This window comes from Spinacia oleracea, chromosome 6 (genome assembly GCF_020520425.1).
Source record: "Spinacia oleracea cultivar Varoflay chromosome 6, BTI_SOV_V1, whole genome shotgun sequence".
NCBI lineage: Eukaryota > Viridiplantae > Streptophyta > Magnoliopsida > Caryophyllales > Amaranthaceae > Spinacia > Spinacia oleracea.
In genome coordinates this window covers 150,257,720-150,275,552 of record NC_079492.1, presented here as the reverse complement: position 1 = coordinate 150,275,552, position 17,833 = coordinate 150,257,720, and the positions used below count along the sequence as shown (strand labels likewise).

General features: G+C 35.0%; 2 protein-coding genes and 1 long non-coding RNA gene across 4 annotated transcripts; 1 reads left to right on the top strand and 2 right to left on the bottom strand.

Annotated features, from left to right (window-relative positions):
- The first annotated feature begins 2,053 nt into the window (after positions 1 to 2,053).
- LOC130463700 (uncharacterized) lies at positions 2,054 to 3,203 on the top strand. Its single transcript, XM_056832916.1, has 3 exons — positions 2,054 to 2,657; positions 2,932 to 3,029; positions 3,171 to 3,203. The coding sequence occupies exons 1-3, from the start codon at positions 2,054 to 2,056 to the stop codon at positions 3,201 to 3,203; spliced, it is 735 nt and encodes a 244-aa protein (XP_056688894.1).
- Positions 3,204 to 3,602: 399 nt separating this feature from the next.
- On the bottom strand, positions 3,603 to 8,236 carry LOC130462837 (uncharacterized). 2 transcript variants are annotated; one of them, XR_008923658.1, is made up of 5 exons: positions 7,868 to 8,236; positions 5,621 to 5,771; positions 4,834 to 4,914; positions 4,460 to 4,528; positions 3,603 to 4,169 (listed from the first exon to the last, which is right to left on the bottom strand). It is a non-coding gene; the product is annotated as an uncharacterized lncRNA (long non-coding RNA). The 2 variants fall into 2 exon arrangements; XR_008923657.1 differs by having other exon boundaries at positions 5,650 to 5,771.
- Positions 8,237 to 8,918: 682 nt separating this feature from the next.
- LOC110801333 (urea-proton symporter DUR3) lies at positions 8,919 to 17,272 on the bottom strand. Its single transcript, XM_022006681.2, is given in 11 exon segments — positions 8,919 to 9,280; positions 9,282 to 9,502; positions 10,468 to 10,710; positions 11,078 to 11,484; positions 11,881 to 12,119; positions 12,706 to 12,968; positions 13,501 to 13,721; positions 13,817 to 13,899; positions 14,613 to 14,708; positions 16,341 to 16,448; positions 17,045 to 17,272. Coding segments are annotated over 11 exon segments (2,145 nt in total). The 5' UTR covers positions 17,219 to 17,272; the 3' UTR covers positions 8,919 to 9,190.
- Positions 17,273 to 17,833: the final 561 nt, after the last annotated feature.

Here is a 17,833-nt window from a genome sequence, read left to right as displayed (position 1 = left end):
CTTGTTTTAGGCATAAATATTAAATAATATTCATGATCTCTATTGTATAAGCTAACTTTAGACCACATGAATAATAAGGGGTGTGCACAGGTCCGGTCCGGTCCGATTTCGGTCCAAATTCCGGTCCGGACCGGACCATGCACACCCCTACACATGATAGTTGATGTTTCCCTTGAATTCTTGATGCATGTAGGAATAAATAAAAATTAAAAAATTTGTGTTATTACAATTAAAAATTATAAATAATAGGCAACTAAAATTGTGTCACTAGCTAGTCTTGTTTGCACGCGATGCTTGTGGGAGTACATAAAAATTAAAAATTGTGTTATTACAACTAAAAATCATACGGAGTAAACATTAGGCAAGAAAATTTATTCACAAAATTCATTTAAAGAAAAATTAGACATAATCTTATTAACTAAAACATCCAAATTAGTGAAACAATATAATACTCATGTTATTACGTTGTAGTACAAAAAGGAAGAAATTTTTTTTTTGGCAAATAAAATGAAGAAATTAAACATATAAAATCATGTTTATTTTCCACTCGTTATAGGAATTTTCTGGATTATAATAATTGGACATTTGGACCACATTTTGCAAAATGTTAGGAAGACCAAGCAAGTTCAAACATTTTATACAACTAGTTGTTGGAACGTGCGCTAGCGCGCACGTTCCCCCAAGATATAAAAAACTATCTCCCGAGACACTATATAGATCATACACAAATTCTTGTTTATAATGGGTGTACAATAAATATTGTACACCGGAGTAAAAGTTGACTCAAAATGCTTAAAAGTTACATTTATATAGGTAAAAGTTATCTATTTTTTAGTGATAAATTTTTTCATTTGAATAAATATTATTTTTTCAAAATCACCAATAATGTATAAATTAATCATTTAACCCTTTAAAATGTTTATCTATCAACTTTTTTATTTTATAATATAAAAGTTACAGAAAAATAGGTTAAAGTTATGAAAAACTGCATAAAAGTTATCTGGGTGTACGATAAATTTATTGTACACCTTGTGCGCGCAAGACCTTTTGTAAATCATAAGCCTAATTACTCTATAGAAATAGTTGAAATCATGAAAAGAAACACCGTTAATTACTTGATGTAGGTTACATATATAGAAATCATGGCTAAGCACAAAAAAAATACATGACTAAGTATAGAGAAATTAAACACGACCGACATAATAGCATAAAGAACAGTCGCGATAGTTCCTCGCCCAACTTTGTGGCAACGTAAAACTCTGCAAGAAAAGATACATTATTACTTAGTTGATCAATGATGAAGCAAGAAAGCAAGAAACTTGTCCGTCCTGCAATTATTGATTATAATTATAATTATACACAGACTATTGTCGCACTCAATCACCTGATATAAGGTCTTATGCATAATAGTATTTTAGAGTTGGATAACTACGTTTATTACGTTTATTTGCGCTGGTGAAATTTCAATTGCACCCTGAATATTTGTTTACATTATATTTACCAGAAAATCCAAATAGAATTAGCTCTTCATATTCATTTATCAAGTTCACTTATGTTGTGGTGTACTCTAAATTGTAATTTTGAGAGAGTGCTGTAGAAATTTGTTGATTGATTATATGTAAGTTTAAGATATCATGTTCCATATTTGTTGCCCTGAGACTTCATTTGTAGATTATACGTTGCTCCTGAGATAAGGGGGGATTTAAAAAAATGAGCTAACTTTTTTTTTAAAAATGACAAAAATTAAACAAACCATCCTTTCTAAGGTGACAGACACAATGTTGAGTGTCCTCGACGACAACATTTCCAATACGTACTGCTAAATAATGAAACAAAAGCAATGCATTTGCTGGAATTTCAAGGCTCCTACACTCGTACCAATCTCTAACTTCTTTAGAACTTGGGGGAGCAAATTTCCTTACAAACGAGTATGCAGAGTACTTGTCTCCGTTTCTCCATAGTCTGACATCAATCTCTCTCCCTCGGAGTCCCAATCTATCTGATTCATCTTTTATAGCGCTCACTCAAAGATGCCCTCGTATGCCATCTTCAAATGACATATTCAAGCCTCAGAAAAGAAGAATGCAATAATGATGGCCTTAGGAAGAACTTCGCAATAAAGGGCTTGGATTTATCATCAAATTCATACTTGACCACTTCAGGTCTGAAAACGATCCTGAATATTTGTCCCAAAGTGGAGAAGATCAGGCTATCTTCTTGTTTTAAACGCGATAACCAACTGGATTTAACTGATATCCTGGAGTGCAACAGGGGACTCGTGAACATGAACTTAACTTGCGAACTGAAAGTATCTAGAAAAGACGCGGTTATCTCAATGTTAGAGGTGTTGAATGTACAAGATTTAGAAATAACTGATGAAGTGTTAGGGATGTTGGTGAGGATGTGCCCTGGGCTGGCTCATTTGGATCTAGAGGATTGCGACGAGTTGACAGAAGAAGGGGTAAAAGAGGTGATAAAGCCGTGTAAAAAACTAAGATTTTTAAGCCTTAGTGCTTGTTTGAATGTGGATGTCAACATTATGGTGTGGATTGTGGATAACATCCTATCCTTGAGACGACTCGTCTCACCATCTTACTCATACCCAGACGACGAAGATCAAAAACGTTTCTTGCAGCAAGGTTGCCTTGTTAGTAAGGGTAAAGATTACGAAATGTATTGTGTTTGCTTTGCATTGATTTGTATGAGACTCTTTTCTTGTATTTTGTTGTGTACATTACCTTAATTTGGTTTGGGGTTGATGATTATATAATCTAATGAAATACGAAGTGTAATATGCTAATTAATTTATGCTTATGGTATGCTTAGTCCTAGTCAAATATTGCTACTACTTCAGGTTAGGCACTGCATCAGTTTACAAAAATCTCAGAATGTGAGGTACGGATTACTCATTAACTTTTGATAATATTGTAGTCACTTTTGGGACGCATTTTGATGGTTGCATACTTGATGTACGATGTGGGTTTGCCTGTAATATTCTATCAATAAACAAAGTTGACTTTGCTCTTTTGGTAATTAGATTGGTGGATTTGGAACCTTTTTTGTTGGTGCATTTTAATATTTGTTAACAATGTGTTGGTCATTTTTAGCTTAAGAACTCTGTAATATTGTCATTTTGTATTTAGTACTTCGGTTTGGATTGGTTCTGGCAGTATGGGGTAGTCAAGGTTAGAGGCGATGTGTAGAGATTGTTGCAGTTGGTGTAGTGCATCAGTTTCTAAAGTCAGCAGGTTCAGACGTCTCAGATCGTAGGCTCATTAGGTGCACTCGTGAGCTGTTGTGGCTGTAGTAAAGCGATGGCGTTTGCTGGTGGTTTATAGGTGGTTGTGTATCGGAGTTATTGCAGGATTGTGTTAGAGGCTACTTGTGGTAATGTTGTATATATGTTCTTGCAATGTAGGTTATTTTGTTGCTGCAGTTGTCACTTGTCATTTAAAGTGAACTGACCAATGTTGACTTTTGGAGGGTGTTAAGTGTTGCTTCACTCGCCTGTGTTATCTTGTTTTGATTTCGTTTTGCAAGCATAATATACTTCGTATAAGCTAGAAAAGCAATCAAAATAGAGAACGATGACATGGTGTTCAATAAACGAAACCTCCATTAAAATATGACTTTTAATTACAGACCAACCCATTCTGATTGCAAACTAAACAACCAAACCCAAATAGTTTGAATCATGAACCAAATAATAGTCATACCTACAGTAATCAGGCTGACTTTGAAAACTGACAACAAAAAGCTGAAAAGTTTTAATAATTTGTAAAAAACAGAAAATTGAAAACAACAAATGATACTGAACGATCCCATAAGCAAAATTAAAGCTTCCTATCACTATCCAAAAAATTTTTATTGAAATTGCAGCTTAAGTGAAGCTAAGAAGACCACAATAGAAATTGGGTTTATGAAACTGGTGTACCTTTGAAAATGGGATGTTCCAAGATCGTTTGGAAAGAAGATCGTATACGAGAGAACCACCATGAAAACGCCATTAAAATGTTCTAGTTTTCCTGACGTAGCAGCCGTTATAAGAGAACCACCATGAAGACGACATTATACGAGAGAACCACCATGAAGACGATAGTATAGTTGATCAAATAAGTATTTTTCGCAACAGGAAACCCACACCTATAATTGATATGTTTAAAGGTAGCCTGATGCAAAAAATTTGAGCAGAATTAGGGAAATTGTATGATTTTAGATTGGCAGCCATTTCACGGATAATGAACCACAAATAGAAATAAGGTAACACTGATAAGACCTAGTCTATATAAAGCATGAACTATGTGAAGCCAAATTAGTGTTGGTATCATGAAAGGTTGGTGTACCCTGAGAAATTATATTAGGGATAAATACCAAGTTTAAGACGGCCTAACACCAACCCAGTTCAACAGGTATTGTGGTACAGCTCAAGTCAGTTCAACAGGTATTGTGTAAAGCTCACCTGAGATGCTGAAACCCAGTGTATCATTGACTTAAGTTGTGGATCTCCACCAAATCTTCACAGCACACCCTAGTAAGAGATAGAATGGAGGAATGATAGTAAACATTAGAATGTCAATAATGCTCCCAAATTGCGGAAATTAAAGAATGGGGGAACGATAGTAAAACCCCTAAAAGCAAAATTTAAATACCTACCCCTAAAAAATTGAAAATTTGGGAGAAGATAAGACTCTGAGCGTACACCAAGAACCCCTAAACCCCCTAAAACTCAAAATACTCTCATCGTCTGTAGAGTATTTTTACTATGTGCCTTAAATTTAATAGAAAAGAAAGGAAGGACATTGGTCCAGAATCATAAGAACCTGAGCACTTTACCTGAGCCTGCTATATGATCAGGATTCTGTCAAACAGCTGCTATTTGAATATTTTCTGATAATATGCAATTGAAGAAAGAACCTGCAACTTAAGAAGCATTGATTTAGACAAAGGAATAACAAGTTCAGATATAAATAGTACAATTAACTACAGTTCCTTAGTTTCAAGATTTTTTTGTCAGCAAAGGCGGCAATGTACTTATCTCTCTGTCTATGTATCTCTCTATCTCTTATAGTTATCTCTGAGTCTTACTATTTACACTCTCTCCCCCCATCTCCACTATCTCCCTCCTTTTAAATGATGATTTGAATTTTGAAAGGCTAAATGATATGAGATAATCTCGTGGGTAAATCTCCTGATTCCATAAATCAATATAGACTTTTACAAATCATCTCGTGAGTAAATCACCGAATTCTATAAATCAACATAGATTTTTACAGTCATCGAACTATTTCTTCACCACAACATAAACTGATGACAAAAATGCAACACAATAACACCACAAAGACGATTTCAAGTGCACAAACGATTCCAATTAAACATGAAAAAATCATCAGAAATCCTAAGCTAAAATTAACGAAGCGAAGCTCAAACTTCAGGAAAATTAAAGAATATCGTACAAACATAAGGCTAAATGAGAATATGAAATGAGTTATATTGTGAGAAAATCAGTCCTGATTCTAACAAAGCAAACCAGTTCGTGATAAATAAAGCAAACAAAATTGAATCCCTAAAATTCATTATACAAAATTGAATACAAGTAATTGAAGCGGGGAATAAAGCAAACCATATCTACAGCAAGCAGAAACCGACAACCTCAAGTTCATCTGGCGAGATACCCTCTTGTGGTATAGCCGGGTATACTTGCACTTCAGGAGAGCCTGCAGTAGCATAGATTCTTCCTTCTTCAGTGAGAACCCAGCGCTCCCTCTAATATCCTGAAAATTGCCAAAAATACATATTCGCTATAAATCATGCAACAAACCCAAGAAAAATCTAATCTAGTATCCTATACAATTACCAAACATGTATTAGAGATAAATAACATAAATACACAATAAAATCCAAGAAAAAAATTTCTCGAAGAGCATAAATCCATAGGCCTGGAAACAAAAACCTTTTTCCTTATCCACACAGTTAAACGAACTGACCTAATTGTACAAATCACAAATGGCTGAACAAACTATGCAAATTATATTCAGTTAATATAAATGGCTGGACTCTACAAGAATGGAAAAGTTAATATAATTGACCAAGCTTAATAACATGTACTTGAAGACCAAGCTCAACAATAGCTTATAAAAGATATCAGTGACATTGTGCACAAGTCAAACAAGTCACGGAGACACTCAAGTCATTAAAAATACAAGAATAAGTCTCACTATATAGGGGAACATTCGGCTAAAAACTCACTGTATAGTCGGATAATTGCTTGTTTATGCCAGCCTTCACTCAAAGTAGCAAGAACTATTACGGGAAAAAAACAACTATTGAGTTCTGAAATAAGAATTTGGAGGTGAAATGTGATCAATAAAGAGATCACTTGTTAGTTATATACATCACTCAAAGTAGCAAGAACTATTACGGAAAAAATAATACAAGAGTGAGTAAGCTTAGTACTATTAGTCACATTAGACTCAAGAACCTTGTTTCAAGCAACCCTCAAAGTGTAACCAAAATCATTTTAGGCAGCTTACAAAAATTCAAGTGCCTATACAGTGTAACTACAATATATCACTCAACCATACTTCCCTGCCACTTACTTCCAAAACATTAAACCTAATTAACTCATCAAAGTTCCACTCTTTCCTGTTTTGGCGATATCTATTTAGGAATGATTCCCAATATTTGTGTCCTGGATATACCTCATATCTCCCCATACCCTCCTAGAGCTAATAGAATTGCTTCAGCCTGCGATAATCAAATACTCAAATAAAATAAGTATTCCCTCTGTTTGATAATCTAAAATATCTAAAATTAAAGGCATTTGAACAACATATAATTCAGATAAAACAACAGTGGACGGAAATTAATTTACTATCTCACTTGAGGGTTAGCCTCTCAAGTCTCAATTACATCAAACACGGATGAATGAAGTAATCAAGCTTACTATCACACTCTTATTCCTAAAAGAAGTAGGTCAAGCTGATCTAAAGATAAATGAAGTTTTCTTGAAAAAGGAAAACTTTCCAAATACAACCCTAAAAACTTAACATTTTACGGGTTACAACCTCAAACTCTCATTTTTGTTAATTACAACCCAAAACTTAAGCTCCCTTATTAAATTTCAACCCCGGGTCACATTCCTGCTAACTTAATCGGAATGTGATGTCATAATTATAATTTCAACCAATTTAATCCCAATTAAATGAAATTGAAAACAAAAATCATTAACAAAAATTAACAAAAAGGAATTTACTCCCTCAAATTAATCCATCTTCTTCTCAACTCTGTCCCTCGATTACTCCCTTCCCCAATTACTCCATCTTCTCACTCCCATAATTCTCAAATTGCTTCCCACAAATTCAGTTGTTCATCCATGGAGCTCAACACACACATCCTCAGTATCAAAATACACATATGAGGGCCGCTGCGCACCTCAACACAAAAACACAACTCCAGCAAAGACCGGTAAGAACAACACCAATAGGATGACCACGCAACTACAGTAAATTTAAACATAAAGAACATCAAATTTCTTAGTTGAATCAACAATAGTTATTCTAACTTCTAAGCAATTTGGCTATGTAATTGACCCAGAAACACAAAACTCCGATAGCAAAATACCCATACGAGGGGGCTTTTTGCACCTGCACAGGGATGTACTCGTATGAACCAATTCAACAGAGAGATACGAGAGATACTCGTATGAACCAATTCAACTAAATTGTAGATCCAAAACACAAAACCCTAATACAAAATCAGCCATATGAGGGATATTCTCAAACCTCAGTCCAAAAAAAACACAAACCCAGTAAAGAAATATTAGCAGCTAATCATAAAAAAGCTTTCTTTGAGTTTTCTTTGTTTGTACCTTCCGATGTATCAATGTTGTACTCCTTCTCAGAATCCTCGAACGTGGCCTTCTATCACCATAAAACAACATCCTCTTGAAGAAGAACGAACATTGACGATCTTAAAATCTAGGGTGATGGAAGGAGATGTGTTAAGGGGCGGAGGAGATTGTAGAGAGGAGAGCTAGGGTTTTTTGAAAATGGAAGGGGATGAAGATCCCAGTGTCGAGGAAAAGGAAAGGGGAAACAAAGAGGAACAAAGAAGGCAGATGGTTGATGGAACATGTGGCATCATCCAACATTATGGCAAAATTCAGTAATTAAGGTTGAAAGTTAGGGGCAAAATAGGCAGCACACTATTGCTGCAATAGTAAATTGAAGTTTACATGTTTTAAAGTGTTAGGATTTGGAATAGATCTCTCCTTCCAAACCACAACAATGCAAAAACATTATTAAAAAGATAAATGTAATTTGCATTTTTTAATAAAAAATAGAGATTCTCAATCCACATTATTTAGCCATTAAATTGCGTGTATGATACCAAACGTAAGAATAAAAGGGACATAAGAGTAAGGCCTTGTTTATTTTACTTTGTTTTATGACATTATTACTTATCAAATCAGATTAGATCAGAAAAAATAAGTTTAAATCAGATAAGAGAAATAAAGTGAAGGAAACAAGGCCAAGATGTTTATGTTACCATCTTTAAACATAAATCTAGATAATGCTAGGTTATTTAAAAGGGCAAGTGGAATTTGGGCCAAGAAATTTGGGCCACACCCAACATATGCTCCAACCACAAACCCGATATTGGCTGATAAAACAACAGAAACCCAACCAGTGACTACAAATTTTAAGGGTCTGTTCGGTAACATTTTTTATTTCCAGTTTTCTGTTTTTTACAAAACTAAAAAACCAAAATATGAAAACCATAAAAAATAGTTTTCAGTTTTTTGTTGTTAGTTTTCAAAATTACTCCGTAACATGATTACTATGAGTATGATTATTTTTTAGTTCATGATTCAATATAAATCATATGGTTTATAAAAGCAAAAAATCAAAAACTGGAAACAGGCAGTGATGCGAACGAGCACCACTAAATATATTTTGCAAATTTTAACTAGGAAGACCAAACACATTCAAACACTTCATACAATTTGGAATGTATAGATTTCTCTTTCCATACCACAACAATGCGAAATTGACGACAGTGGGGGATAACTCAGTTAATTAGAGTTTCTCTTCCGATTTCAGGTAATCCTGAGATTGATTCTCATTCCCGCCATTGTGACTCATTTGCACCCAAAAAAAAAAGCGAAATTAAACCCCTTTAAAGTCGTTTGTCAAGCTAAACGATGGAGTTGTTCTATTTGATCATCATCATCTAACAAATCTTTCTTGTTCGTCTTCTCTTTCTCAAGCAAGTGAAGTTGTACGTTCTGCTTCAGGGATCGCTTGTATGATCGTGTTCATCTTTGAATTCAGCTCCTCGATCCTTTCGAGTAGCCTGTCGTTGGTGAACATCCCTGATAATACACTTTGAATAGTTTTCCAGCTCTCCATCAATGGCATTGCTATTATAATTGCAGATCCTATGGTTCCCCATGCTATTGCAATTATTGCCCATACTGTGAAATATTTCAAACTAAATACTCCTGCATCAACACATAACATAACACAGATTAAATAAGTTGGAATTTTTTTTGGTGTTGTTACTGTGTTACATAGAAAGTAGACGTGAATTAAAAGGTGGGCCGGGTGGGGTAGGGTGAGGGCAAAATATTCAGCCCATTGTGTCGGGTTAGAAGGCTTTCCGGGTCGAGTTTTGGTGCCCATAAGGCCATAACCCACTATTTTTGGGCCAAAATACTGGCCGGTGGGCCGGAAAACGGTCTAAAAATCTGACCAAAACCCGCTATTTGGGCCAATATTAATACTAAAATTGTAGTTTGAGTTGCTCAAAAGTCAAAATCCCACCAAAAATAATTAAATCGGGTCGGGCCTGAAAAACAGGACATCAAAGCTGCCCAAAAACTGTTCTTTTTATGGGGCTTTTTATGGGGTAAGGTTTTACATTTTCATATCCAATTATAGTATGAAGCGTAATGTAAAAAATATTATGAAATAGACGAAAACCGAAATCATGAAGATCATTATGAAGCAGAGGTAGTAGAAACTAGAAAGTAACCTGATCAAAAGACATGTCGGCCTTTGTTCAGGTCAGGTCACGACCAAAAAGTTCATTTCATCATGTCGACTGGGCGAAACTCTAGGTCGATTTTTTGTGTCTGAAACCCGCTATTTCGGGTCAAAATCGCGGGCTTTTCAATCCAATTTTATAACTAAAATTGTAGTTGTTAGTTACCCAAAGTTCGCCCCAAAACCGGTTGGGCCTAGAAAACGGGCCTAAACATCTGCCCAAATCCCGCTATTTTTCAGACTGGCCAGCATGTGAGGCTCACGATGATCAGGTCTAATAGAAAGTACTACAGAGTACGTAGAAAGTAGCACCATATCAACAACGTTAGTGTAACACCACATGCATCCTCCAACTAGTTTTCAGTACCCTAAACAAGTAAATCATCAAAAATTCAAGAGCAAAATATACCAGTTTACCTACCTGCAGGGAGGCTAAGAGCAGGCCAAAGAATGACAATCACAGCAGTAAAAACAAGACCCCATCTCACAATCCATGCCTTGGCTTTCCTGAGTTTCTCTTCTTCAAACTCATCAGAAGAAACCTCAGTCATATCTTTCTCAACCATGCTAATCTTCTTAGTAGTATCCCAGTCATAATTCTGAGGCCACAGGAAGCTACAAACAGCATGAATTGCTCCACCACTAAGAATAGACACCAGGTTTCCTGCAAGTAGAGGGTTTAAAATTCCAGGAACTGGAACCTGAATTTGTTACAACAGGTTCCTTAAAATGGGAACCGGAACCGAACATGTTGATACAGGTTCCTGAAAATGAGAACGGAGCTGGAACTTGTTGCAACAGGTTCAACAGGTTCCAATTCAGGGTAATTCTGTCATTTTAAAAAAAATTAATAAATTATTGTAATCTGTCATTTTTATATGGTCCGGTTCCTTATTTTGGATACTCCATGTTAGAATAAGTTAGTACAGGGTAACCGTTTCAAAAAATTGAAAGCCGGAACCGCAACCTGTTGCAACAGGTTTCCAAATAAATTTGTTACCCAGAATCGAATTACTTTTGTTCATCCCTACCTGCAAGCATAGGCGTGTTCCTTCCTGTTGTATCAAGATTTACCCTCCCATACTCGATCTTTGTTACTGACAACCAAGTAATTACACCCAAAACACAACCAATGGTTGCTCCGAGGATGGCTCCTATGGAGTTCGCCTTCCTCCATAGGAGGGAGAACGCGATGGGCATAACTGCTGATCCAACAAACACTCCCATGGCTAAGTACATCCAACCTAGTGAAACCCCTGCTTTGTTTAGTATTACTGCTAATACTCCCATGAAACAACCAAATGCTAGGATTATTATTCTTGAAACTTTGAGTATTTGCTTTCCTGTTGCGTTTGGGTTGATGTAAGTTCTGTAGATGTCATATGTGCATAGTGATGATACTGCTATCAACTCGGCTGATCCTGCAGATGTTACAGCCCTGCATGCACCAACATATAAATGAAAGTCATAATTTCATTTTATAAGGCGGTAAATACAAAACCTGAAACTTAATTAAAAGGTGGTAAACATCAGGAAAAATAATCTGTAGAATAAATTGAAGTTACTAAGCAACATAATACAGAAGATGCCTATAAAATCCTGCTTTCTGTCAGAATTCAGAAATCAGCTACTTACATAAAGAGCATAGTGAGGAAGGTTGCCTATACATACTAATTAATCCTTCTCATAAACTTAATTCCTGTTGTTTATTTTCTAATTAATTACTCGAGCTTATTGTTTTAATAATCATGAATCAATAACAGGAAATGCAAGCTGTATTATGTCCCTTTTTAAGAAAAATCCATGAATCAGAATTCAGAAATCAGCTACCTACATAAAGAGCATAGTGAGGAGCAAAACGGATCCTGATGTCCCCATCAAAGCAACAGCTGCAGCAGGGGGAACAAGGCCATGATTGGCTTCACTTGCAGTTATAGGCAAATCTAGAGCAAGAGCCGCGATACCCAATGATGTTGCCAAAGAGAATGGCACTGCAAACCACACCAAACCACCCAACAAATAGCCCTTATGTGTTGATGAAGGCCTTGCTGCTATTGCACTTACCCAATACCCCTGTAACAAAATTTTAGATCATTAATGAAACGGAGGTAGTATATGCTAGTATTAGGCATTCAGAACATTTTGGAATATATTTAAGGTTACTATTTGCACAAATATTAAGATAAAAAGGAAAAATGTGTAAAAAAAGGTGGTAAATATAATAAAATACGAATAAAGTGAATGAGTGTAAATAGGTGGGTGGATGTAATAAAAAAAATGAATAAAATAAGAGAATGAGTGAAATTTTATAAATGTTGTGGGGGTAAGAGGGGCCGTAAGATATTGAAGTTTCATGTTCAAAAATAGAATAAAACACAATGTAAAGAACATTATAGAACAGACTAAAACGGAAAGCGTAAAGATCATTTTGAAACGGATGTAGTATTTAAGATGGAATGAAATATTAAAAGGACTTTCTGAATTTAAAATCAATCATCAATGTATCATATTCCAATTTTCCATATACTGTATTCCACTTTTCTTAAAACCCGTGTTTTTAGTCAAACGAGACTATAAATATGGACCGAGGGAGTAGTATTTGGCATTCAGAAGATTCTGGAATATATTTAAGATGGAATGAAGGATTAAAAAGACCTACATTGTCAACAAAGACGGTCCCGAAGTTGCCAACAATGTTGATAATCCCGAAAACAAGTCCACCTGAGCTCAACATGGTGAGGTAAGATCCTTTGTAATTCCCATCTGCTGGACCACAAGATTGCCCTGCATGAGAAATAGGCTCCATACAAAGTCTTGATCTGCTTGAAACTTCTTTGAGTCGCTCATAAATTATAGCAGGACTGCCTAGTTCCTTGCTTGCTGTGTAAACTAGGAACACGAAAGTTACCAGCACCACATGTACTGCAATTTACAACCCAAAAAAAAGTTACAGTTGGCCTGGTAAACAAATGTCACTGACAGTAATTTAACTTCACAACCAGCAATAATGTCAAAACCTTGCACACTTATCTGCAAGTTTTTGGCGCCATTGCTGCGAATCACAAATTAGAAGGTGCACCCGGTTGCATGTAGAACATTTTCCAATCTTAAAGCACATTTTTAGGTTTAAAAGTACAATTTTCAAAAAGCACATTTCTACAGTTTAAGCGCATACATTTTTTTCAGAAAAATTCTTTATATTTTAGTGATTGTTTTGTACTAAACAATATGTTCTTTAAAGTGGATGTGTTTTTTTTATGTAAAAATGTGCTTTTAATCAGTAAATATGTGCTTTTAAACCATAAAAAATGTGCTTCTTGAAGAAATAAAAATACAAAACGACCCGGTTGCATGTAGAGCTACATGCAACCCGATGTACCTTCTACCAATTGTAATATTTGGTTATCTATTACTAGTCTACTATAAATCACAGTAAAGATTAAAAGTGGTGTACCGATCACTGAATGTATATAGCTTGCAAGAAAGGTGGCTTTCAGTCCTCCGGCTAGTGTGTAAACAACAACTCCAAGGGGTATCAGGAAACTAGCAGCATATAGATTTACTCCTGTAAGTGCATTTACAACAGCAGAACCACCCAGGAGTAGCATTGCTGTTACTATTATGTTTGTGAAGAAACAGAATATTAGAAATGTCATGTGCGCAGCCGTTCCCCATCTGAAAAGTGCACAGAAAGGAAAAGCGCGCATCACCCTCCATAAACATTAGATGATTAACAGAAATAACACAACTTCATCATATGAGGAGTATACCTAGCCTTCACAATTTCACAGACTGTATGAGCATGAGGAGCTTTTCTCTTGATTTCTATTGCAATGATTCCAAACAGAATAACCTGTCAACAGTTCCTTACAAAATTTTATTAAACTGAATAGATACTCCCTCCATACGGAATAAACTCGGAAAACTAACACATACTCTGACATCATTTTACAGAAGTTCAATCATAAACCATAACCCCCACTCCCTCCGTCCCATAATATAGTATATGTTTTCCATTTACGGTGTTTCAAAGTGTTGTGCCTACTTCTAAAAAGTTTCCTATTTAGGGTGCGTTCCATTCATCTGACTTTCACTTATTTTTTCTGAACTTATCTGAATTAACTTAACTTATTGAAACTTGTCAAAACTTATTTTAGTTATAAATTGTACTTGGTCAACGCTTATTTTTCCTAAATTTATCTGCACATAACTGAACTTATCTAAACGTATTTTTCCTAAAATAAGTGGAAATAAGGTGAACAGAACAGAACAAAGCCTTAATCCTTTAATTTTTGTCCAACATACCCTTATGACCGTATCAAACGATTTAAATACCCAAATTCCCCTCCTTTTAACTACAAAATATGTCATAGTTCGTGTTTCTACCAATGAAATTTGTGTTATTGGTTTTTTTATTCATAAACCCCCCTCTCTCCTCCACACCTTTATTGTTTTATGGGACAGATTGAGTACTACTTTAGGATATGCTGATTAATGTGACAATTATTTCCGGACACCATAAGCTGCTAAAATTCATACCAATAGATAAAAAAAAGATAAACATGCCTGGATAGTAGCACCACTTGCATACCAAAAAGGACCACTGATACCATATTGCCAAGCAACATTAGAGCTCTGCAAGATTGTGGCTGCCCATGTCCACTGCCAAAACAAAAAAAAAGGAGTTCCAATAAGGGGTACTAAATGCAGAATAACTTAATATCACTTATCTATTATTTTTCCTAAATTTCCCTTATTCTATTAAAACCTTCTTTCCACCCAAAAACTATATAATACTTCTAATATTCAATTACTTGTAAATTAAAAGCCCCCTACTTTCAGACTATTCTTCAAATCGATGGACACCAATGAACATAAACTAAGCATATAAACACAAATACTCCATTAGCCAGCCTTCATTTTCTCACACAAAACATCTCTTCTGATTCGTGTATCTGAATGGATGTGCATTACTCCGATAATGCAGCCTTATGATTTCGGTGAAGATTAAACAATAGCAACATATTTTGTCAAGAAACCACATTACCAGTACCCATACTCACTAGCAGGCTTATCACTAGTGTCCCTTTCGTAAACAGTAGAGGATTCGTGTATATACTAAACAACATACTAACAACAGATAATAGATGAGCAATTGAGCATATTTTCGTGTTACCAATTTACTTAGTTTTTGTTTTTCCAACTTACACTTCAACAAAAGCTCAAACAACTAACTATTTATTCTACTAATAAACAATGAATCTCATTTCTACTCACTTGTTCCAACACCTAACTGTCAATCAACTTTTTTTTGTAAACAATAGAGGATTCAATCCATTTATGTACTAAACAACATACTAACAACAGATCATAGATGAGCAATTGAGCATAATTTCGTGTTACCAAAAATACTTAGTTTTTGTTGTTGTTCCAACTTACACTTCAACAAAAGCTCAAACAACTAACTATTTGTTCTACTAATAAACAATGAATCTCATTTCTACTCACTTGTTCCAACACCTAACTGTCAATCAAACTTTTTTGCACAGCTAAAAACTAGTGAGCACTGACTGACCATATTTTTCTTCAGAACACCTAATACAAAATTCACACAATGAACAACGACTCCCCAATCACAATTTCCATGGTGCAAAAGAATGAAAACATTGATCTAAGTAGAATTTACACTATGAAAAACTAGTGTCATTTCAACAAACACTTGGTGGGCAATACTTTTAATTTAAAAAACAACACAATTACCCAACAAATAACTGGCCGGAAAAATCAGCCGTAATTTGGAGTCGACTCCCGGTGGAAGAATTCGGTAGTACAAACCGACTGCCGGTGATATAAATTCCGGAAATTACAAAAAAAAAAAAAAAAAAAAAAAAAAAAAAAAAATAACAACTCCTATGATACACGAATTATCAGGCAACATCAAAGAGCGATATCAAATTGAAAAAATTGACAAACAAACAAGATGACATACCTATCTTCAAGGTATAGAAACCAGAGAATCAAGAGGAATGATTGAAAACCAGAAATACAGTGAAGACATTTTTTTCTTTTTGGTTTTGGAGACTTTTGAATTTAAAAGGGTGTTTTTGTCTTTTACATTTATTTATTTTTAAGTAATTAAGTATTTTTGTACTGTTTTTAGTGATTTTTGTACTTGCATTTAGTCATTTACCTAAGCTATTCAACTGATGAAATACTTTTTCATCTCTTTTTTGGACTTCAAATGGAATATGAAAGACTAAAGAAATGCAAATGGAAAAAAAGGAAAACATATACCTGTGAGACAATAACACTGGCTATGAGCCCAGTTTTAACTGATCTACCCGCAGTGTTAAACCATTCTGATGTGTGACGTGAGCCAACATATCGTTTCTCCAACCACACCTACATTGCATATGATGATATGAGCGCAAATTGTTGTCAAAAGGGCTCGAGAGGTAACTAGTTCAGTAGGATCATTTGTCGTACCATAAACCATACATATGTTATAATTTAAAGTTGATCAACATGAGCCCGACACGTTGGGCCCGGCATGACCCGAAAATTAACGTGGTTTGGGCATAATATAGGGCCCGGACCGGCAAAACTTTTGAAAAATGATGACGGTTTATGGGCAACATAAAATTACACTTTTACATAAAATCGAAATAGCGGGTTTTGGGCACACAAAATCGGCCTGAATCTTGGCCTAGCCCGATATAATAGGCAAAATTTTAAGGTCACAGGCCAGCCCGAACCTGTCCCGACCCGCCTTTTATTCAGGTCTATATGATATGACTACTATCACCAATATAAATGGTTAATATATCGTATTGAAATCCGTTCAAATAGTGAAGGTAAAAAACATTCAGGAACAAATGTAACACCAATCAATTCAAACTAACAAAGAAAAACAAGCATATTATAACCTTAACTAAGAGAACAGTATATAACCTTAAGAGAACAGATTAAAAGCAAAGAAGTTAGTATAGATGACATACCAGAAAAGAGGTGAAGACAGCAAAGAAAGCACCAAAACCCAAAATAACAGAATAGCCAACACCTTGATTTAGCACTGGTTTTCCACCAAAGAAGCTAGTTTGCCTCACACAATTACCTCCTGAACTTTGGTAGTATTGCCCTGCAAACCCAAATGGTGGACATTTCGTCTCCATTAATCCCACAATTATTTTAATTTTGAAAGATTGTTTTAGTCAAATCCAAGTGCCATTTTTTCATATACTACTTACTTTGTATATATAAGGGTAGTTTAGGGTTATCCCTACTAAATAGGAGGGTAGTTTGGAATAAAAACACGCGAGATTTTTAGTATTATACGGAGTGTATACAAAATACAGGGAAGTGATTTTGACACACTCATTGTACTTTCTACTCACGTATAGGTGTGTCAAAATAAATTTTCAAATGCTAAGTATTTGTTTTGATATGAATGATTGGAGGAGTAAAATCAACAATTTTTTTCTTAAACTACTTACTTGGTATTTATATAAGGGTAGTTTAGGATTATCCCTACTAAATAGGAGGGTAGTTTGGATAAAAACACGCGAGATTTTTATAATTATACGGAGAAGTGTATATAAAAGATATGAAAGTGATTTTGATACACTCATTATACTCTCTACTCCCGTATAAGTGCGCCAAAATAAATTTCCAAATATTGAATATTTGTTTTGATATGAATGATTGGAGGAGTAAAGTCAACAAATATTTCTTAGTTTGCGTCTTTGAACAAGATTCTACTATAATTGGGTGACACAAATTAGATACTT

Coding starts and splice junctions, on each gene's coding strand:
- LOC130463700 (XM_056832916.1), top strand. CDS start 2,054: ATGACATATTCAAGCCTCAGAAAAGAAGAATGCAATAATGATGGCCTT. Junction 2,658..2,931: donor AGGTTGCCTTGTTAGTAAGG/GTAAAGATTACG, acceptor ATAATATTGTAG/TCACTTTTGGGACGCATTTT. Junction 3,030..3,170: donor AAGTTGACTTTGCTCTTTTG/GTAATTAGATTG, acceptor TGGTTCTGGCAG/TATGGGGTAGTCAAGGTTAG.